Here is a 25,133-nt window from a genome sequence, read left to right as displayed (position 1 = left end):
CTGTGTTAACAGAAGATGCTTCTGCTTGTGTAGAGGATGATTACCAGTTTCCCCCAGTCTGTCACTGCCCCACAAACTGGCTCCAGACGCTTAGGGGACTCTCAAGCATAATTGGGGGGGGGCATTATGGGTGTCTGCAGGTCGGGGAAAAGTAGTTATCTTTCCCTGTGCAAGCAGAATCGTGCTAAGGCAGATGAATCTTTGATTCTAGCTTGTAACCAAAATTAATACATTACGTGAAGGTGACTTATACTGACTCAGACCATTCGTCTGTCAAGGTCAGTATTGCCTACTTGGATTAGCAGCTATTATCCAAGATCACAGAGAGGAGTATTTCATGTCCCCTGATCCTTTTAATTGGAGATACCAGGGATTACACCTGGAATCTTCTGCTGGCAAAGAAGGTGCTTTACTGTTGAGCCATGGCCCCATCCTTGGATGGCTTTCCTTGAATCCATGATATAAATTATTATTACATTTTCATGTTTCTACAGACACTCACAGTAATGATTTCACCAACTGAAATGTTTGATACAGTAATATACTTTGCCTATTTTAGTGTTTGATTTGCTAATTTGAAAGGTTACAAACTATAACTCATAAGCATGAATAGGTCGTTTACAGTGAAATCCTAAGTAGATCCTAAGCACATTGATTTCAGTGACCTTAGATTGGAGTAACTGTTTAGGATACCACTGTTAGATTACTAGATTATTTAGCAGAATTTGGAAAATAACATAAACAATCATGCCATGAAAACAGTTGATTTTTTTTTCTCTCATGACAGAAGAATTTTATTTGTTTGCCTCATAAACAAACAATAATGAATTGGTTTATCAGTAAGGTCTAAGAGAATTTAAATTAGCAAGAAGCATCCAACTGGTTGTTGTGGGTTTTCCGGGCTGTATTGCCGTGGTCTTGGCATTGTAGTTCCTGACGTTCTCTCAGAGAGATCTCTGTCTTTTGGTGCTACACCTCTGAAGATGCCAGCCACAGCTGCTGGCGAAACGTCAGGAACTACAATGCCAAGGCCACGGCAATACAGCCCGGAAAACCCACAACAACCATTGTTCTCCGGCCGTGAAAGCCTTCGACAATACAAGCATCCAACTGTTTGTTTTAGTTCCTTTGAATGCCAAAACCCAAAAGCATGAGTCCTGTTCTTCAGAAAATATGGTGATTGTTCTTATTCTGTAATGTTTCATAACATACAAATATTAGGGACTAACTAACTTGGAGCTGATACATATATAAAACTTTATTATAATAAGACAGACCATTAGTCTATCATGTTCAGTATTGTCTACTCTGACTGGAAGCAGGTATCGAGGGTCCCAAGTAGAGGAAACATCATCTGTGACCTGATCCTTTTAAGTAGCGTTGCCAAGGATTGAACCTGAGACCTGTATGCCAAGCAGAAGCTCTGCAACTGAGCAGCAACCTTTCCCAGTGTGTAAAACTAAATTGCAACACTGTTGCTTATGGCTGCTTTGGTGTAAGAGAATACACTTATCTCTGAGTACGCAGTGAAGTTATTTAATTTTGTTCTGTGAGTCATCCAGATACATATGGAAACGGTTAAAGTTGTTAACTTACCTTGTCATATACTTGTCATATACCTAGTTAGTACATAGTGCTCACAATTGTTTCTCCATTCATTCAGATACAATGTCTGTTTATGTGCTGAAGGTCACATTTGTTATGTGAATTGAGCCACAGATTGCCATTCCACTAGGTATGTATATTTTAAACTGAGACCCACTTGGAAAAATATCATGATAAATTCTAGGCAGTCCATAAGAATACTGCCTTTAGGCCAAACACCTTCTTGTAGAATTTTAGGAATGAGTAAAATCTAGATATGGATCTTTAGATCTGCTCAGATATCTAGTTCATAGGCTTGTGTGTAAGCATTTAAAAATAGTCATGTTGTGATTATAAGTGATACTTTCCGTTAAGAGTGACAGGCTGATAGGGGTGGTACTGGAGGTTTTTTAAAGTTCAGTTGGTCTTGGAAATAGTTTTGGGTAACAATGATAAACATGCATTTTATCTTCCACTGCACATCTTCCTATTTTACTTTTTCAATCTGTAAAATTGATCTTTTAGTACAAATGTAAAATGTTACATATGTACTAAGTGCTTTATAATCAACATTTCTCCAGTTGTTTATAAACAAGCATCAAGTGAGTTCCTATATTCAGATAGAACTCCTAAGAGACCACTTGAAATTTAGGGACAGCTTAGTGCATAAAATTGGTTGTACAAATAAGTCAACCTTGTAGTGAATGGAATGGTCTTGATCACATGGAAATGTGGCTTGTGCATCATAATACCGGGGAATTGCAGGGTTTGGGTTATTGGGTTTTTTTCCCTCTGTAATTTTTCCCTCTGTAATTTACAACTGCAATTTAAAGTGTTGTAAAGCCTCACTTTAAGCACTCAGTTTTCTTGTGGATGTCAAACATATTATATAACTTCCAGGAGGTGAGAAGACATGTAGAGTCTCTGCAGTGTGAATGTGCTATTCTGTATCTGCAGCATGAGCATTGTCACCAGGAGCAGCTTTTTAGTTTTCTCCATTTTAGCCTTGCAGTTTGTAAAGGGACATGGTACTCCAGTTAGATGCACCCCCCCCACACACACACACCAAATCAAGAGAGACATTTGATAGATGGAGAACCTAGAAAATGAAGATTTCAACTATAAATACACAGGCACCAGAAGCCCGAGAATGGAATGAGTAAACTTTAATCAAGTGAGGTTTCTCCTTCAGAGAGAAAGTACAAAGAGCAAGTAGAAAGCTCTTTTCATGTCTTTCTTTATATGTTTATATAGACCACCTGATTTTTTTCAGGGAGTCATTTTGAATAATTCTGGAAGTTTTCCAGAACTCTAATCATGGTTTAAATCTTTAATAAATGTTTAATATTTAAGCTCCTCCCCCCATATCCTCATTCGTCTGCCTCTTTCACTTTGACCCTCTCCTCTTCACTTGCAGAAATTTACTAGAACCCTCCCTTAACACCTCCTTTCTTCTCTTCCATTATCTTCTACTAAATACATGAGAAAGCCAAGAAGTTTAGATTCTGCTTCTTCACCAATTGTATGCCAGTTCAGTCATATGTTCCTTTGTAGCTTCTTTCTAATAAAAATCCTTAGATGATGATAGAATGTATGGCCTTAATTGGATCATGGACCCCACCTCCATTTAACATGTAGAAGAGTCTGTAAAAGCATCTATTATCTTTCTTACATATACTGACTTAGAATTATTGGCACTTCATGTGTAGATTTTGTATGTAGACATTTATTATACTTTATTGTACATTTCCTTCATATTGAATAGAATATGTGACTGTTTTATATCCCACATAAGCATTTTACTGTTGTATTTGTTACAGCAGTATCATCATAATCATAACATTCCTGAAGAGCTGATGAAAAAATATTTTGTATATTGTATCCTAAATATTTACTTGTTGTTTTATTTGAGGAGCATTGTTTTTTAATTTTCTATCCAAGTGCTGTTAAAAAAAATTAAACACGTGACTGGAAAGTCATTAACTTAATTTCATGATATTGTACTGGCATATATATCTTCAGAACAGTTGGTTTAGATTCTGCTTCTTCCAAGGCTTCTTGCACTAGTGGAAGGATCTGCTGTCATTGGAGTAGAACATAGAATCCAACCCATGATTACCTATTCAAAACATATATGAATATATTTAACAGTTACCCCTAGAAACACAAGTCATTTCTGTTGACTAGACTGAAGTCTTTTGTATGACAATAAACATGTTTCTTTTTTAAAAGCCCAGTTATGTAATTTCTAAATGTATCTCTACAGTTCCTAGAAATATATAATGGCATGAACTTTGAAATTGTTGCAACATTAGTTTTGCTCATCTGAACAGGGCCTTCTGCAGGTGCCACATGGGCACCTGTACATCTGCATTCTCTGTTGTGGCCCCTACCTTATGGAATGGTCTGCTTGAAGAGATCAGGAAAGCTTCCACTCTCCTAGCTTTCCACAAACTATGCAAAACTGAATTATTCAAAATGACTTTTTATTCAGATAAGAGGGCTATATGTAAGGAAGTGGTCCCAAAAAGATGAAATAGTAAATGGATAGGGACTATAGACTTTACTACTATGTACTGTCTGTTACTGTAAGTATGATCCTACTAGGTAGCTTCTTTGTTGTTTAATATGTCAGTCTTAGCATTGCTTATGCTCTGTTTTAGCATTTCTTCAGTTCTGTATTGGATTTCTGCTGATTTGAATCTTCACAAACTTGCATTTATATACCCTGTTACATTGTTTATTGAAATATCTCTAAAATTGATTGTACTGGTTCACACTCTAATCCTCCTTGAGTCTCAGTGAGAAAGGTGGACTATAAATAATGTAATTAAAAATTATTTATGACATTGGGTTATAGCCAAATAACATGCATTACACATAGCATTTTTAGTAATCTTAACGTAGAAGTATTTGTGTTAAAATGGAAGAAAAACTGATGTCAAATAAAGAACAGAGAATGTTTATGGTATTAAAATTAAGTTATCAGGAATAGTATTAGTAGGTTCTTATTTTTACACCTTTAACAGCCATTAAAAGTTAGTAGCACAGCAGGTGATTGTACGGGTAAGTGTAAATGTTCTGAAATAAATAGCAGTAGGTGACCTGGAATGTCAGGGCTCTAGACAAGGGTGTGTGTTTGTCAATATATCCTACATGTTTTACAGACTCCTCAGGGAAAGGGGGAAGATACAATTTCACCTTTTCTGTGCCAAAACATTTTAATTATATCTTCTTCCAAGTACGGCGGTTCAGTAACCAAGGAGCTGACATTGATGCATGTGTTGATAAAGCTGCAAACATTCAAAATGAGATTAACAAAGATTTTGAGGAAAGGGTGACAGCTAATTTTGCACAGTATTCTGCATCTAATTCAGGTCAGTGTAATGATAGAATATTTTATAACTCTTGTGTCATACAGAAGGACTTTTATGATGCTTTCTGTTAATGAACATTTGTGTGTATGAAGAATATAGTTCAAAATCTATTTTTCATACATATACAAGTTTTTTTAGTACATTTTCTTAGGTCCCAGTCACAAAGGGAAAAACAGCATTTGGTGACAATAATCCAAGTAACATTTTCCTCTAATTTTTCTAAAATATTGAGTAAATTTTATGAAAACCAAATAGAAATGTAATCAGTTAAGTATTGCTTGTTTCCTTCCCGAAGTTCATTCGAAGAAATCTATATTAGATTTAAATAATTAAAATATAGGTCTTTATATTGTATTAGGCCTTTTGAACACATTTCAGTGTATTTCTATTCTACTCTTTATTTGAAGGCAGCTGACACTCTTCTTTCACTTTTCTTTTTGTTTGTGAAATTTTCTTTCTTTTTTTTTATCCACTCACTTCTCCATCTGCTTTCACTTTTGTTTGCTTGGGCCGTCTCTCATCCCAACTTGATAATGAGGAATGTGGTGTGACCCTGACCTCTATCAGCCCATGCATGACCTTCTGACTCCCCTACCTAACCTTTGACCTTTTCTTTGACAGCTTGATTAATTACCCTGTGTTATGATTTATGAGTAAGTGCTATGTAAAAATAATAGACAACAGGTGGTCCTCTAAAAACTTTTTGTGGCATGTTTTCTTTTCCTGCCTAACTTGATGGGCTATTTTAAGTTTGAAACTTGCTGGGACAATGTGTGTTTGGCAGTAATACTGCATTTTTACACACTTGGACACAGCAATGGAATTCTGGATCCTGAGAGATGAGGTGTAACTTGGTTGAAAATATTACAAAGTGTTAGCAGGGTGCAGTTGCCAAAATGCACATTGGGTGGAAATACAAAAAGGAGTCAACTGACATTTCAGGCGTTTCAGTCTCAGGTCACGTCTTGAGAAAATTGCTCAAATAATGGAGGGGGCATTTTTCAAGCTGAGCTGCATCTCCAACAGCTATGTTTACTTTTACGCTTCACTAGTGACTTCTGATTGGTTGTCATGACCTCATCCTACTGTTGCACCTAGGATGTTGCAACAGTGACACATAGGTACCCTTCTTATGAAAAGGATGAGAAATAAACAGAACATACATCTTTCAAAAAGATGAATGGCCATTCCTATGTCCATTTTAACCATGCATAGATCTGGGTTACAGATCTAAGTTCTCTAGATTGCTTTTCCTGGAGGATTAACTTTGATCTTGCTTCAAATGGTCTAAATAGATTTTTTTTAAAAATCAGATTGATAAAGCTCAGGAAAATGATCTGTTACAGATTCTTACTTACAGGCCAAAAAGATAGTTACATAGGTCAAGGGATTCTACTCTAGCCTCTGACCTCCCTGGTCACATATGGCATCCCATCCTGGTGAATTAATATGCCGGGCTGAATGCTTTCAGCTCATTATTCATTTGGCCAGACATGAGAGGTTTGTAGAGTTCCACAATATATATCAAATATTTTTTATTTCCATTGGCTATCCTATTATTACCTAATATGCTGTTTTAGTGTTGTGTATATACAAAGAATATGAGGTATTTTATATAGACTTTCAAAGTAGTAGCCTCTTGTATTCTAATAGTTATATTTTACTTTCTTACACATTTGCGGCATTTGTGTGATATATCATGTATAACTTTCTTCTTCAAGTTTTTTGATGCTTTTGAGCACCTTTCTAAGTTTTCTTTTTCTTCAACTATCATCTGAATTAATAAGTGACAAGAAGTTCAAATATATAAATTAATACAATAACTTTTTAATCTTCCTGAAAATGTTGTTTTAAATGTGTACCTAAATTGAACTACCTGATCCAGTAGAACACATAGTCATATCTGTTAACATGCTTGTAGAATAAGCACTGCATGAAATATTCTAAAACTGGTTGGGTTGTATCAAATAAGCTCTTAAACGAAAAACCTGCTGTACCACTGTTGGTTTTGCTAACATCTTATCACATCTAAGAACAGATCACACTGATTGGTCTATGCAGAAGAATTTGAAGTTTAATGTGTGCTGTATTTAATTGATGCCAATATATTAAACATTTTGTAGAGCATATATTTAAGTGGGATGGTTTTAAATCTAATTGATTATGGAGGAAAACAATATTTGAAATGATCTTCAAAAATATTTGAGAACACAGCGCACCTACAAAATGAGGTACATATACAATGTCAGCCATTTTAATAAATCTATATCTATTATTATCCATCACAGCATATTTAAAACCTTTACCTAAAATTTAATTGATGTCAGCATGGTTTTAAGTTCGTAGGTATATATAGAAATTAGATGAACTTTGTCATTGTTAATTTGGTGACTGTTCATTTTTGTTTTAAATTTTAAAAATGAAGAACTTGTTTTAAAAAAACTAATACTCAAAAACTGCAATTCAAGACAGAAATACTAAAGACCTTTTAAAAAATTCTTTTTAAAACCTCAGAAAAACTACTTTGTTTTCTTAGGTGGGGAGGAAATAAAGGTCATCCTATGGTTAAAGACGTAGATTAACTTTTGATAGGTTAGGTTGGTAACAATTTAGTACTACTGATAGAGGTTAAATTCAGCTGCAGTTTTATACATTATGTTGTATTTCTACATCCTTTTATCTGAGCAACTATTGTATGTTACTTCTAATCCTCTTTCCTATGCCTAGTTTTCCTCATATAATTTAGACTGAAGGTGGTGGAAGACAAAAGATAGAAAAGAGTATGACATTATGTCAACTTTTTAAAACAAACAAAATGATTTTTATAATAGATTTTTAGAAACTACGAAGCACGTGATAGAATATTTCTGTGTTAATTTCATTGTTAACTATAACAAATATGGTTTGTTGAAACTAGTTTTAAAGACATATGAGGGATGGTTTGTGCTGTTTAAAATCTAATTGATAAAAATCCTTTAATTGATTTATGTAGCTGTGATTTTTGAAATGGATTCATTTTTCATCTTTTGATGTGTCTGTGAAAAATTGACATTATGTCCTCATAAAATTGGACAAATGAGTCATGTAATTTTCAGTTACATAATCAATAACTTAGACAAATTTTACTTCTCTGATGATTTATGTGTGTCTGTTTTTGTGAGCTGCAAAAATGACACAATTTCACATTTCAGTATCTCATGTAAAACCATAACAAATACATACATTTTGCATTTTACATTGTACAGATAGGAAAAAGAATCAATACTCTGAACATCTCCTCACAATAAGTGGATCATGAACATGAGCAGCAAATTAAGCACCAAACACTGCAGGACAGCATCTCTCAGGGTTATAAAAAGTTATCATTTTTTCCTACCAATTTTTAAAAATAACATGAAAATAACTGTTTAGTTGGCACTATTTTAGTAATGGTTGTGTGTTAGTCTATTAAGGCAACAATCTGATTTTCAATATTATTTACTTTTTATAAACTGGACACCCAATACTAAACTAATTTACATAAACATCTCATTGCTTCTTCTTATGTACTATTTCTGCATCATATATGGCTATTCCATTCCAAACCATATGGTAGGTATGTGTGAATATTTAGGTTTACTTTGATGAGAAAGCAAGGAAGAAAGATGACAGGAGACCACTTACTCATGGTTCAGAATCTAGAAGGAGGCAATTTTCTCTTTGGCCTGTGGTGACCTTTATACCATGTTCCCTTACACCACAGACAGTGAACTGAATGCCTCTATTTCACCCTGCTTAACAGAGTGCAACAGTGTTCTTTAACTTAGTTTTGGTGGGAGGAGAAGGTATAGTAGAAATTTGAGAAGGGCGTGAAAACTTGTACAGGCACAAGGAAGAGGAGTAAGAACTTTCTTCAAATGTGATTTTAATAACTAGTCAAGTGTGTCCAACTGTAGAAAATCACCCACTGACAATCTGTCTACCTGACAGTTACTACAATGCATTACAAGATTTTTGAATGGCTACACAGATTAGAATAAAGCAACACTAAATAAAGTATCTTTTGTTGCTGTAGATTTGGTTAACTTTGATAGGTAGTCTTTCATCTTTTCACTTGAGCTGGCTGTTAGGACAGAAATTGTATGATGTGTTAACTAGGTTAAAGTAGCCATTCAGTCCCTGAAGTTTATTTTTAATTACAATGTATAATGAATTTTGGAATAATGTTAGAGTGATCAAAAATGTGTATTATTCTTCTGTTTCTCACTTTTTATAGTTACCTTCACTTCCTTACATTAAATAAACAGGTTGTCTTGTATACATCTAGATATTCCTCAACAGTTGACCTTTTGGTAGAAAAATAAAATAGAACAAAGTGTTTAATATAATTTTACTGAAAGCTGCAAACATAATCCCCATAAAATTTGTCCATGTCCTAAGGTGATAACTAATTCATTGATTTCTGAGCAATGTCAAACAGTCATTGTTGATATTGATTCATTGTTGCTGCTATCAATTTGCAGATTATCTACTATTGGACAAAAGTGTGCTTAATACTTTAGGCTGCAGTCCTGCACACAGTTTGATTGCTTAAATCCCATGGAGCTCAGTGTGGTTTAAATAACTCAAGTGGATACAGGACTGCAGGCTTAAGCTGTTTTGAATAAGGCTTTCCCTCAGAAGTATACTTGCTAATAGTAAAAGTTTTAATGAAGCATTAACCGGTCACAGTCATAGCCACATTTTATTCTAGGACTACATTTTGTTTTTATTTCAACTGTGTTCTGATGAAAAACTTAAAACTTTGAAAAGTTCTGAAAAGGTTAAAGAACTAAGTAAATAAATGAATAGATGTAGGCAGGGTTAATAAATTCAGGTACAAACACAAAAGGAATGAAACTATTATATCTTTTGTTAACTTTATGAAAACTACTTACATGTACATTTACTTAAGGAAAATTAATTGTAAACCATTTCATAGCAAAAATATATGCATATTCTTTTTCCCTCTGCTTCTTTGAAACAGGAAGGCTATGGCGTAATAGTACTGAATCCAAATGAGAACTATATTGAAGTTGAAAAGACAAAAGCCCAAGCACAGCCGTCTTCTGATAGCTCAGATGAACCTGCAGAAAAGAGAGAGAGAAAAGATAAAATCCAAAAAGATACAAAGAAGCGGCGTGACTTTTACGAAAAATATCGAAATCCACAAAAAGAAAAGGAAACTCTGCAGTTGTATATTAGAGTAAGTTAATCTAGTTTGTTTTGCAGTTCCTATTGAATAATGGAAAATTCTTTTTACTTCATTTTATAATAATATGCTTTTAAAAAGATATAAATATTGCTCAAGTAGTTGCTAAATGCTCAGATATATTCTTTATATTAATCTTTTGTTAATCATTGAATGTTTAATTGAAGAAGAGTTGCGAAATATTTCTATTTGATTTCAAAGAGGAACATCAGATAAACCTCAGAGGAACAAACACTGCATTCCAGGGGCAATGGCTAATTTGAAGAATACTTGTAAAAATAATCAGTAAAAAAATACACTGTAGATATAGCTCAGGTATCATGTTAATATGGTGTTTTATCTGTAGGTATTTTGCTATTATCTTTTTGAGAAGCAGTGGCTTAAATTGTTTTTAAAGCAATATTTTAATACATTTTCTGGAAAATTAATAATATAGTTGACAAAATGCTGATATTCATCTTGTGTGGTTCTAGAGTTGCCGTAGAATGTGCTGTTTTTGTATAAGCAGCTGCCCATTGTATTTCAGTTAAATTTCTGCAGGCAGATAAAGGGAGAGCGATATTAATATCTTAATAAATATTTAAGCCAGAATAGTTCAAGAATAGTGCAATGAGGAAATTCTGTCCCTTGCTCTTTTCTTTTCTTAGCAGGTGAACCTTTGCACTTTGTAATGCTAGCAGCATGGGATCGTTATAACAGTGCTACCCAAGGATTTCTAATTCTGCAGGGGGCACAAACAATATTATTTGCACTTTGACATACTCTTCTTCATATACATATGATGCATTATACATTCTAAGATTCATGCAATTTTCAAAGCTCTTTTTATGGGTTAGCATTTTTATTCAACAGTAAAATATGTCAGAAATGCTACCGTGTTGTTAGAACACTATGTCTATGGTGACTGAACAGCCCAAACCATTTTGGAAACATTTTAATTGTTAACTTTATCTTTATTACGAAATGCTGGATGACTTTGACGTATAGGGCCAACATAGTTTTACTAATTAGTTTTACCATTCAAACAGCTAGGAGGAACAAATATGTATGAATGAACTGAGGAACAGGAAAATAAGGAAAATAATTGTATATAAAAAGTAACTTAATAGAATCTGCTTTCCTCTATTTGTCGCTTTAAATGACATGTAATAATTGCTCAGTCATCAGTTCCACTGTATGAAAAGTACCTGGAGCTTTGGAGCATCCTGAATATGCCCAGAGGCAAGACCACTTCTGAGGTTTTGCTTGATAATTGAACCTTGGCTATTATGGTGAGAACAAGGTCGCAGTCAGTTCTCCATCACATATTTTCCTCTTCTTTAGTAACATCTTCTTTACTAAAGAACATCTTCTTTACTAACGGTAGAAGTGTTTGCTTCCTGAAGTTTGGTTCAAGTACCATATATAACGCTACACACTTTTGCCTGTTGATTAAACTTTTGACTTTCTGGACTACAGGTGCAAGACAGCATTTTGTGAGGGGGCATTGCTGATTTTGTTCCATGTATGCAATCTCTTTACTTTTGAAAAACCATTGTGGAAGATCTCCTGATCCTCAAAATCCTGTTCTAGGGCCTACATGATGGGGAATAGACAATCCCCTCTTGTATGGGAAGAAGTACTTTGCAGTCATGCAGTCAGATCTTTCAGCCTAATTCAGTGTTCATCGAAATTGCAATCTCTTAATGTTGAATATATAGAAAAGGGATTATAAAGTCAAAATAAATAGGCAGACTTCATTGGAGAGCAATGATGTTTCAGCCGTTAAGATATGTTTAAATTTTCTGTAACCAACACTTCTTTTTAAAATTGATTTACACGCTTTAGTGTATTCTACGATACGCATTTTGTTTGTTTACTAATTTTTGAGTAAAGACTGAACAACACAGGATAGTGAGCTGTTACTTTTAGAAGTCAATAATACTACAACATTACACATGAATTCCTTATTTCTAGCATTAGATGGTGTGGGTGTGGTTTTTTTTGGTCAGTCCTGTGCAGCTCACCCATGTTGAATGCCCTATTGTATAGTAAGCATGCCTTAAAAATTGAAGTGAGCTAATTTGGGCTAATTCCTGCTATAAATGAACACTGTTTGATATTCCCATGAAGCAGATCTACAGGGATGCCTCCAAAACGCTTTGGAGTAAAGAACACTTTGTGTGACTGTGCACAGAGAGAAGCATGCAGAAGTGCCAGAACTAATCATTAAAAGTTTATTTTTAAATGTGACCAGATTAACTGCAAATAGGTGAAAAGCAAATGCTCACAAGCAGATGAAAATCTTGTTTCATTACATGAATTAGCAATTAATGAGTGTACTGCGGAAGACTAATTAATTAATATCTAAATAATAGCCTGTGCTTAGGCTGCAAATGTTGTCTATTTAAAGAATATTGTGTTATATCCTCCAGTGAATATGTTTGCTTTGTAATTTGGATATTTTACACCTAATCCTATGCATGTTTACCTGAGACTAAGCCCTACTGATTTCAGTGGAACTTTTTCCTAAGTAAATGTGCAAGAACTGAAGCTTTAATTAGATTATCATATTTATATCTAGAGCATATGTTTACATACCTCTGAGTGGCCTACATTTTCTTGCACAGTATTCTGGTATTCCACACATTTCTGTGTAATAAACCATATGTACAGTTATAAATTGCAAAAATTAAAACAGAAGCAAGGCCATTGCTAAGTCCTTTCCTAAGAAGAATATAAATAGAAATAACTAGCAGATTATGCATACCTTCTGAAGCTTTAGGAGTACAGCTTGAAAGATCAAAGTGCTTATTGTTTCAAGCTGTAACTTTTTAAAAAAAAAATCATCAAATAATGTAGTTGCCAAGTTATAGATTATTAAGGGGACTGATTTGGTCTGAGCTATAAACTATATCTTATATATTATGACTGGAAAGCTTGCTTACCATATTTTGTTTGAAGAAAATTTTTTGTTCTTGAAAATATCTGCCAACTGAATTTAGTAGCGAAAAGGAAAATGTCATATTTCATAGGGTTATACTTGATTCAAAGCAAAGAAAAAATTCACTGCATAGAATGTGATACTCCTTTTAATAATAAAAAGTCTTTATGTATGAAGACTTAAGACACTGAGAATTTTTAAATATCGATTTCATGTATTAATGACAGGATCAGGATGCTAAATATATACTTGCATGCTTCTTAAAATACATGTTTCTCCTTTGCTTACTAACACATTATTTCATTCAGACCACAAGAGGTTGCTGCTGTACATATCGGCAAATGTTTCTCTCAGAAACATATAATCCTAGTCAATAAATGCATATTTATTCATTGCTGAACTAAAACCAGAACACCATAGGTGGAATGCATAAAGCTACCTTGAAATCCCCAAAGATTGGCACTTTCCTAGTGGAATTTGGGTTTCGTTGAAGAGCACACCTAAATGTCACATCACAAACTGTTTTTGAGACTTGTAACACCTTAAAATGTGGCCTACAAGATTGAGAAAACTGAAATCTCAACTTCCTTTCATAGAACTAGTTTTGTGTTTCTTTGAATAATGGCCATTGTGTTCTAACATGGCTTCTAACTATGGAAATAACATAAAAACGTGTTTTATTTCATCTCCAGATTTTTAATGTGTTTTATTTAGTATATTGTGTCGGTTTAGATTCTTCTAAAGGTAAACTATTATTTGGCGCATTATAAATATAATATTAAAGGATGTATCCTAATACAAATATGAAAAAAGATGCAAACATATTTTGTTCACAATACTGTTACTTTGTTCTGAATCAATGAAACTATAACAATCCTACCACAGTACAGTCCTATGGAGAATTAGACTAGAATAATTTTGCATAGGATTGCATTGTCAATTTGAGGAGGACACAGAAACAGGGATGGGAAAAAGTCATCCCATTTTGTTTCCCAGTAGGTACATGCTACAGTAATGTTTAATATGAGCACAGTGAATGGCACTCTGCCACACATATAGATTAATGAAATATTTTTAATACAAACAGATTACTATTAAAATAGAGGAAAGGAATAAGAGGGAGCAGCTTTACTAACAGAAGTTGATGACAGGTGGAATGGCAGCAGGAAACCTGTACAAGATAAATAGGAACACACCATTTCTGCTCATTGTACTTTAAGATTGTTACAGTGTCTTCTCTTATTTGATCTACCATTTTCCCATGCAGTAGTTGGGGTACTTAAAGTTTCTGCAAGAGCCTGGATTTTCTTAAATATTATGTTGGATCTAGCTAGCTTTTCTGTTGGTGAAAAAGGTAGGAGGGGTTCCCTTTTACCACCAAGAAAGGTTATTCTGTGACCTGCATGTACAAAAGCCATGTTGAATGGGGGCTATAGTAAGGTGAGGAAGTCATTGTTAATCATGGTATAGATGCTATGATTACTGCATTGATATTTTTAAATCTAGTTGTACAATTTGTGCAGATTGAGCAATCACAACCTACCCCAGCAGCATTTAGATGGCAGAGAGGAGAAATACTGGCATTCTGTAGTGATACACTGTATCTACAAGTTTATGGTTCCTGTCCTAAATATTTCCCTGAGTTGTACATTATCACACTTGTCTAATTGCTTATTCAAAAGATGACTGATGAGTTGGAGCTTCCAAAGTGTAACTGTCACCAGCAACTTTTTGAATTTCCAACTATCTGGCACACAGCTGGACAAGAGCTAGTTTCTTTTCCTTTTAGTTACAAAGAATGTTAATTCATAACACTTAGTTGCATAGCTATAGTAGAGAGTACAGGTGGGCACGAACTGTGAAAAAAATGAACTGTGTAGTTCGTGGTTTGTGTGTTTTCACGAACCACGAACTTCCATGATCTGGGGCAAGTTTGTGAACCGGTTTGGGGTTCATGGGATTTGAATGCCCCTTTCCATGCTGCTTCGCAGCACCACAAAAAGGGGCATTTAAACCCATGGATCAGCTGCTTGTTGGGGAGATCCCTGACAAGCAGCTGATCATTTAAACAGTGGTGCTGTTTAAATGGGCGCTCTGAGTGGCAGGGAAATGGCCATTTAAACTGCAGGTGGGGCTTGGCTGGCCGGCCAGGAACTCCTGGCCTGACAGCCAAGCCCCACTGCTTAAATGATCAGGTGCTTGTTGGGGATCTCCCCGACAAGCAGCTGATCTGCGGGTTTAAATGCCCCTTTCTCTGCCGCTTTGCAGCGGCACATAAAGGGGCATATTGGTTTAACATGAACCAAACAAACCAGTAGACCAGTTCGTGGAAGTTTGTGGAAAATGAGCTTCCACAAACCGCCAGTTCACAAACCACGAACTGCTGGTTCATGAACCACGAACCTGCCTACTTCGTGGTTCTTTTTGGTTCGTGTTCCATTTCGTGCCCATCTCTAGTGGAGAACCTTGTTAGAGAAGTTACCATTAAGAGTGGTCCCAGCCAGGGAATTCAGTGTAATAGATGTCGTATTATGACAGTTTGCAGTATTTCATGGAAAACTCCTGTACCAAACATATTTTCCCAAGGTGTTCTTTCCTCGCAAACAAATTTCTTTATAAAGCTTGTAACAGATAACAGGGTTATGACCTTAAAATCTGAAAGCAATGACATTTCATCATAAGAACACACAATTTATTTAATGAATTTGAACACTGCAACTTTGTAGAAACTGACAGATACATCTACAGATACATAAGGTTTACCGCACCAAATCTGAGAAAACACATTTAATCTTTCAGGTATTCTGAAAAGGAAGTCACATTCTATCTGCCAACTTCTGTAAAGAAGCATCTTCATTAAGTACTCTGTCTCTTAAATATAGGTAGAGTAGGTATATAAACTCAGTTTTGATAATCTTTTATTAAATCTGTATCTGATAAATTTTATTAATAAATATTCTAACTTCATCTTTGTATGATATATAAAGCTTATCTATTATCAATTTATTGTCCCATAAATCTTGGGTGGGTTATTTTAAGAAGAAATAGGCCTTAAGGCAATATAGTCATGAACCCGTTGAGAGTTGTGAAGGTAGAAAAGTTAAATTAGACTAGAATTGAATAGGGAGACAGGACGTCTGTGACACCCCACCCCCCACCCCTTACACATAGCCACTATAAATCTCCCTGCACAGGTTTGGGGCTTCACAGGCAGTTCAGGTCAGTTATCATTTTTTTCAAGTTTTCCAGAGCCAACAGTATCGCTTTATTTTTTTAAAATATATTTTTATTTTGAAAAACAGAATAATAGTAACAGAGGATACCGAAAGAAAAAAGAACTGTATAACAACTGTGTAGATCGGAGATAGTTATATATAACAAAATATATAAAACACAAAGTATTTCCCACCATCCCCTTCATTAATTTTTAGAGACACTTTCTATAAAATACAATGGTACTTATATTAAGATACATTTATATTCAACATTTTAAATGACAAATTTGATAAGTAATCTATATTACTGATAATTGTTCTTAGTTATTTTTAATTTTCAGCCACATGATTAAAAAAAACCCTCCTTTTTTCCTGAAATGCTAGGATTGTCCTATTATGTATATAAGATGTTAATTTTGCCTTCAACGGATATTTGTATAGCTTATTCATCAATTCTGTCAAATCTGAACAGCATTCTGTCTTCCATTTTGCTGCATATACTACTTTTGCCACTGTCGCCATATATTTAAATAGTTTGCTATGTATTTTTATAATATTACTTGGTAAGATATTTAATAACATATTTTTGGAGTTTAACACAAAGCAAAACTTCAGTATCTGTTGCATTTCTTCGTGTATTTCTTTCCAATATTTCCCTACTTTCTTGCATGTCCACCACATGTGATAGAATATTGCGTCCATATTTTGACATTTCCAGCATTTTTCACTGTAATTCTTATTAGCGTTTGCAGTGTCCTTAGGAGTAATATACCATCTGAATAACATTTTATACTAGGTCAGTTACCATTTACCACTCCTCTAATCCCTAATTATCAGGCAGAGAGTCCTGACTCAAATCCAGACAGGGCCCCCACTTTCTTCCTTCCAGGGACTTCACCAGTTCCTTATGTTCACTATGTTACTGGTGCTGCTTTTATTTCGATGGGAAATTAGCGAGGCAGCTCAGAACCAAGTTTAGCGCGGATCTAACCAACTATACCAAGGTCCCTTCTTCGGAAACTCATGTGATAAAGAGGCAGACTACAAATATTCATTCAATAACATGTATTTAGTAATGGTGTGGTGTATGCCTGAACTTACACACCCATACAAGATTACATACAAGAGCTAGGAAATACAGAGAAGGAAAAATAGAGACAGTTACATGAGCAGGAGCCCCATGATGACAAGGGAAATACTTACAATCCTGAGGCGGAGCAGAGGTAGAGCAGCGAGGTGGCTCGGTGCCAGCACCAGAACCACGGGCAGAGAGACAGCAAGGGGGTTGGGATAGGAATGGTGCGCACCTTGCGGTCTGAGGAGCCAGCTTATATACCCCAAAACATACCCGGGGTCTGGCCTCGTATTCAGAGGTTCTCACGAGTTAAAACAAAGGATTTAATGGCTATCAGAATAGCCTCAATTGGTCATTTGTTAGCAGCATGGCTGGAGCCCAGGTGAGGCAGGCTCCCATGGCTGGCAGGGAAACAATATGTAAAACACAGTCCGTGGTCAATAGCAGGGCAGGGAGCACACTAATCTAGGAAACTGGCATGGTTCAAACAGCAGTAGGTATGAAACTGACACGTGTCTCATGAGCACACTTGTAAGGCAGTCCCTTGGGTATTCATAATACAGCAGTGCATAAAAACTCAAACACAGTTCATGGCTGACCTCAAAGCAGGAGGGGAGGGGGCTACTTGGCAACAATTACTCCTCACGCTAACCCAGGGCTAGTGGGGAAAGGGAATTCGGTGTTTACTGTCTGTATACTCTGTCACCATTTAGTTTAGATATATTGGTTGTGGCCAGAAAGGTTTGTGTGTGTGTGTGTGTGTGTTTGTTTTACTTTTCTTGAGACACTAGACATCCAGTCACCAGGATTTAAACAGAAAAAGGAGTTAAACTTTATTTACAACTTCCACAGTATTTAGATAACTTAAACACAGAGATACATTGTTCTAATTTTTGAACTTTCAATCCTAGTGCATTCCAATAGTCAATAAGCAAAAAGTATCAGTTGATTTCTGCATGGGGCTTTTTTATCAGTTGTCTTGATTAGTTGAACAGTAATGTGTAACCATACCCCTCCCCCTTTTCTTCCTCCACCACTCTCATCCCTCTTCCTTTAATAACAATAAAATGACCTCATGTGCCAGTCATTTCAGGGAGGGGGCAAAGCAGTTAAAATGGAGTGGGTGTTTCCCGCATTTTTATTTTTAGTTTGGTTTCCCCCTTCTTCCGGTAAACTTTTTTTTTTTTAAGAATTTTTTATTGGATGGGTCAATATATACATAAATCACCATACACACTTTGTAACAACTATCACATTATATTATTCCCACCCATTCCCCCCCCTTTCAGTTGACTTCCAACAGCTTTCCATTCCCTTCATTTATACTAAATCACTATCTCCTACTATATAACCTTAAGTATTTCTACATTATAATATATACTATATAATATAACATAAGCTAACCTTTAGTACAATATAACCATGATATACTCATCTCTGTCTATCATATTCCAAATATATCTCTAATATTTATTTCAATATTACTGTATTCTTCTTAACATATACTATCATATTTCCATTGCTAATTACAAACAAGTAAAGATCTATTCTCCCCTTCTAACAATTATCCAAAGGCCACATTTTTCCTTTCATGTCCCACTTTTTTTCTACATAATTCTTAAATTTCTCCCAGTTCATAACATAGTCCAAAGTGTCTTGTTCTTTTAACTTTCTTGTTAACTTGTCCATTTCAGCCATATTCATTACTTTCAAAATCCAATCTTCCACTGATGGTATTTCTTGAGTCTTCCATAGTTGTGCATAACACATTCTAGCCGCAGTAATCATATAAAACACCATTATTCTGTCCATTTTATCAAATTCTTCTAGGTTCATACACAATAACATCAATTCTGGGGATTTATTCACAATTTTCTGTAAAACATCTGACATAACTTCTATTATTTCTCCCCAGAACTGTTTAGCTTTCTCACATGTCCACCATATATGATAAAATGAACCTTCGTGTTTCTTACATTTCCAACATTTATCTGACATTTGACTATTACCGTTGGCTAACTTCTTTGGTGTCAAATACCATCTATACATCATTTTATAAACATTCTCTCTTACAGTGGTACATGCTGAAATTTTAACTGTATTTTTCCACAACTTCTCCCAAGCTTCCGTTGGTATGTCTTTATTACAATTTATTGCCCATTTTACCATTTGAACTTTAACAACTTCCTCTTCTGTAAACCATTTCAACAAAATTTTATATACTTTAGATATCATTTCCCCCCCCCCTTGGAGTAAACATTCTTCTATTTCCGAATTTACCATCCTAAAACCTTCTTTTCTACGGTCTACATTTTATAAATCTTTTATTTGTCTATATTTAAACCAACCATACTGAAATGGCAATTCTTCATTCTTTTAAAGAGTATATATATTCTGGTTAACTTCTAGAATTTCTTTATACATCAGCCACTCCTCCCCAGCACATTCCATCTTTGGATTTACAGCTTCTGCAGGTTTAATCCACATTGGTGGTGTTTGCTCTTCCAGGTATTTCTTGTATTTTTTCCATACCATAAATAGACTTTGTCCTACAAAATGATGCAAAAACATAGCATCTACTTTCACCTTATCGTACCATAAATAAGTATGCCATCCAAAACGCTTGTTATATCCTTCTAGAGCTAAAAGCTTATAGTTTTTCAGCACCATCCATTCCTTCAACCAGACCAAACATATAGCTTCATGATATAGTTTTAAATTTGATAATTGTAATCCACCTCTTTCTTTGGCATCATATAATACCTTCATTTTCACTCTAGGTTTTTTCCCGGCCCACACAAAGTTCAAAATCTTTCTTTGCCATTTTTCAAATTGCTTATTATCTTTAACAATTGGTATTGTTTGTAGTAAAAACATTATCATTGGGAGTACATTCATCTTAATTACAGCAATACACCCTAACTGTGAAAGATTCAACTTATTCCACTTCACCGTGTCTCTATCTATTTGTTGCCATAATTTTTCATAATTATTCTTAAATATATCAATATTTTTAGCTTTCAGTTCAATACCTAAATATTTGACTTTGTGGACCACTTCACACTTTGTCTTCTCCATCAATTCTTGCTGTTGTTGTTTAGTCATATTTTTACATAATACTTTGGATTTATCTTTATTTATATAAAATCCTGCTAGATCTCCAAATTCTTTCATTTTTTCCATTAATTTTAACATATTCTGAGTCGGATCTTCTATTATTACCATCACATCATCTGCAAAAGCTCTCACTTTATATGAAAATCCTCCCGTTTTCAATCCTTTTATCATATCATCTTCTCGTATTTGTCTAAGTAGAACTTCCAATACCATTACAAATAGTAGTGGGGAGAGTGGACATCCCTGTCTCATTCCTTTTCTTATTTCCAATTTTTTCGTTGTCTCAGAGTTAACAACTATCGTTGCAAATTGATTTTTATATATTGCTTTAATTGCTTGCATAAATTTCTCTCCCATCTGCATTCTTTCCATCGTGGCAAACATAAAATCCCAATTCAAATTATCAAACGCTTTTTCAGCATCCACAAAAAAAAAGCCAACCTGCTTACTTGGATTCTTATCATACTATTCAATGGCATTCAGTACTATTCTTATATTGTCTTTTATTTGTCTATCAGGCAGAAAGCCGGCTTGTTCGTCCACTATAAATTCCATCAACCACCCTTTAACTCTTTCCGCTAATATCTTTGCAAAAATCTTATAGTCATTATTTGTTAATGATATCGGACTATAATTTTTTACATTACTTAAATCTAAAGTTTCTTTTGGTATCAATGTAATATTTGCTTCATTCTATGTTTCCGGTATCTCTTGTCCTTCCAATATTGCATTCATTACTTTCTGCATCAATTGTTTTAAATCCTGACCCATTACTTTATAAAATTTGGCTGTAAGGCCATCTGGTCCTGGTGCCTTTCCCACTTTTGTAGTCTGTATCGCTTCCAGAATTTCCATTGTTGTAATTTCAGCATTTAGTCTCTCCTTCAATTTTATAGGCACAGCTGGCGTATTCAATTTGTCAAAGTACTCTTTTATTGATTTGTAATCCACTATTTTTTTCTGATATAATTTCGCATATTTATAAAATGCTCTCTCTATTGAGCCTTGATCATATAACTCTTTTCCATCTTCCTTTATTTTACTTATTATTTTCTTCTCTCTTCTCTTTTTCAACTGCCATGCTAAATATTTCCCTGGTTTATTAGCCCCTTCAAATGACTTTTGCTTCAGTCTTTTCAATTCCCCCTCCACTTCTTTTCCATTATTTTTATTTGTTCCTGCAATAATTTAATTTCATATATCAATTTCTTTTTACCTGATCTTTTCCTTAATTGCTGTTCTATTTGCGCTATTTTCTCTTGTATTTCCTTTAATTTCCTTTCTTTATTTTTCTTATCTCTCCCATTTAAGTCCACCAAAACCCCTCAAATTACTGCTTTATACGCATCCCAAACTTTATATATTGGAACTCCTTTCTCCACGTTATCTTGAATAAAGCATTTAGTCTCTCTTTTTAATACCTCCAAGCTTCCTTGGTCTCCCAAAAGATCTTCATTTATTCTCCACCTCCGTTTTTTACATTTCCCTCCAAATCTCCACATCACCGGATTATGATCTGAGCTAATTTTTGGTAGAATATCTATTTCCTTTGTGGCTACTGCCAATTCTTTAGACGCCCAGGTCATATCTATTCTTGAAAACGACTGGTGGCTTGCCGAAAAGTAAGTATATTGTTTAGTCTTAGGGTTATACTTCCTCCAAACATCTTCCAAATTTTCTTGCTTTTGTAATTCAAAAAAAGACTTTGGCAATTTCCCCATTTTATTTTTGCTCACAGCTGTTTTTTTATCCATTTGTAAATCCACAACTCCATTCAAATCTCCAGTCAAAATTACTTGTTCATAAGTCCATTGTTCCACTTGACTCATTACTTCCTTAAAAAATTGCTCTTTGGATCCATTTGGTGCATAGATTCCCACTATCAGCGCTTTCTTAGCATTATATTGAAACTCTACTGCCAGGTATCTACCATCTTTATCAGAAACAATTAATTTTGGTTGCAGGTCTTCTCTAATATAAATTACAATTCCCCTCTTTCTTTGTTTTGTTGCCGCTGCAAATTGTTTTCCTAATTTTTTATTAACTAAATATTTTACATCTTGATCTTTTATATGGGTTTCTTGTAAACGAATCAAATTACATCTTTGCTTGGCCAACCAATGAAATATTGCTCGTCTTTTAGAGGATGAATTTAGTCCATTTACATTCCATGATATTAATTTGTATTCCATATTTAGGATTTACTTGAACTTGGAAAGTCTTTTTCATTGTCCATCAAAAACACATCCATTGCATATTTTGATTTAATCACCTGTCTCGCAGACTGAAATTCAAAGCTCAAACCTTCAGGTAGCTCCCATTTATATCTAATATTCATAGATTTCAATTTCTGCATTAAATCCCTATATTTTTTCCGCTCTTGCAAGACCTTCCTCAGTAATTCTTTCACTATCCGAATCTTTGTCCCTCCAATCTCCAATGGGGACTCAAAATGCTTTCTAATAATTTCCTCCTTCATTCTTTTAGTCGTCAGCTGGACAATAACATCTCTTGGCAAGTCCTTTTGTTGTGCATATTTTGAATTAACTCTATATGCTACATCCAAATATGTCATCACCTCATCTTCCTTTTGATCTAGAAATTCTGCTATTATTTCTGCCATTTGCTTCAGGGTTACTCTACCCATTTTCTCTGGAATACCCCTAAAATGCAGTTGTTTTTCCATTGCTTTGCATTCCATCACCACCATCTTATCACACACACCAGTCGTATCCACTTTTAAGCCTTCCGTCTTCTTTTCTACATCTTGTACCTTTTGCTGTGTCACTTGAAGCTCCATCCTTAATTCATCAATATCCTTCTTTACCTCCACCACTTCCTTTTTAATTACATCTCTAATCTCATTCATGAAATTTTGTTGTAATTTCTGCACCATTTCCTGAGTCTCTTTATTACCTTCTGTTATTTTTTTGTCCAAATTCTCAGTGGCAATTTGCCAGTCTTTATCTTTTTTTGACGACGTCATTGGGCTTACCTTTGCTCCCCACGATTCTGCTCTCTTCCTCAACTCCGTTGTCTCAACGTTACTTTAAACTCACTTAATTAACTTAAACTCAATTTGCAACAAGATGCAGATAAAATGAAAAAAAAAATTGCCCTCTTCCAAAATGTCGGATGTCTTTTTCTCAATTGTATATTGGATAATTCCTCCCTCACTCAAAATGGCGACTCACGCTTCACTCTGTCTTCAAAATGCCGGGCGAACTTTCTCTATGGTAGTGACGTCAGCTATTTCTTCTCTATGGTAAATGTCCTTCACCGGGTTTCCTCTTCCTCTTCCACTTGTTGTTTTCCTTCCGCTTTTTCCTGACCCGTCCCCTGCCACTCTAGTCGCTTCTCGCTGGTACTGTAAACAAACTGCTTCTCGCGATTCTTCGGCTGCTTCCCACGATCCTCCCTATCCCGTCGCTATCTCCCCAACCGCAGATATGCAAAACAATATTCTCTTTTCAGTCTTTTTAGCCTTTTTCCAAATTCAAAAGTCACAATTTTACTTTCCACCTCTTTATAACTTCTTTCCGCTTGGGTCTCGGTCTCTTAAACTCCTTATTTTTCGGTCTTTGGTTAGCATTTCAATCCGTTAGGGGAGATAGTAATCTCTACTTCTTAAACTCCTTTTGAGTTGTACTCACTGTTTCTTTTGTTCAAATCTGCTTAAATCTGTTTCTAAGGCTTGGGGCATGATGGTCCTGTGCCAATTTAATGACTCCAAAAGCTGCTGCAGAGATATTAGCTGCCTTTCTTGGAGTGGACCTCAAGGCTGAGAGGAGAATCCTTAATTCAGAACCCCCCCTCGCCGAGATCACTCGCTCTTAGGGCCACTAAGCGTTCTTGCCTGATTTCTGCCCGAAATCAGGGGGCTGTGGGTGGTCGAGGCACCTCACCAGCCAAAAAACAGCACCTCAGATGATCCAGCTCCCTGGATCACGTCAGACCGCCATAATCCCCAACCGGAAGTCTGTTTCCCGCATTTTTAATTCAGTTTTCCTCCCATTTAATTTTTTTAAAAACCATTGCAATGTAATTTTTTAAAAAAACTGCAGTGGTTAACAGAAAAACTCTCCCTATTCATATATTTAATATGTTTATTTAGGTAGTGTTTATTACCTACATACAGGCTTCTGTGAGTGTAAAATAACTAGCGACCAGTGTGCGCTCCTAAACCTATTCATTTGGAAACAGACTTATGGTAGGGAAAGCCCTGCACTTGCCAAAGCCCCTACATTTGTTCTGACTGAGTAGGCTTCTTCAGTGCTGCCTGGGCAAGCCACTCGCCATCTTCCTTTCAGTGTAAGGGGAGCATCCACCTGAGCGTGGTGGAAGAGAAGTTAAGGAAAGCAGGCAGCCAGCCAGGGTGCCAAGCTGGGCTAGGGGAAGAAAAGTCATAGCAGTGGTGAGCTACCCCTTCACTGCATCCAGGGAAATCTGAGCAGCCAATCCCCTAGAATGGACTCATGCATCCGCCAGTGTTGCACAAAGCCCATTTCCCTAGCTAAGTTGCCTTCCAAAGGTTCCAAACAAGGGATGTTGCATGTGCTCTGGGCAGCCATGACGGTCCCTAAAATAAAATAGGAGGGATGAAATTAGGATG

The 25,133-nt window shown here is 35.4% G+C and overlaps 1 protein-coding gene across 7 annotated transcripts in view; it reads left to right on the top strand.

Moving 5' to 3' along the window:
* The window catches only part of FAM172A (family with sequence similarity 172 member A), a 553,070-nt gene that overhangs the window by 215,188 nt on the left and 312,749 nt on the right, over positions 1 to 25,133 (top strand). For all 7 annotated transcript variants that reach the window (XM_054986299.1, XM_054986296.1, XM_054986298.1 and 4 more), the window contains one exon: positions 9,967 to 10,185. In XM_054986299.1, the coding sequence (XP_054842274.1) occupies positions 9,967 to 10,185 (219 nt within the window). The remainder of the gene's footprint in view (positions 1 to 9,966; positions 10,186 to 25,133) is intronic.

Source organism: Eublepharis macularius, chromosome 8 (assembly GCF_028583425.1).
Source record: "Eublepharis macularius isolate TG4126 chromosome 8, MPM_Emac_v1.0, whole genome shotgun sequence".
In the NCBI taxonomy this organism is placed as follows: Eukaryota; Metazoa; Chordata; class Lepidosauria; order Squamata; family Eublepharidae; genus Eublepharis; species Eublepharis macularius.
This window is presented reverse-complemented; position numbering and strand designations above follow the sequence as displayed.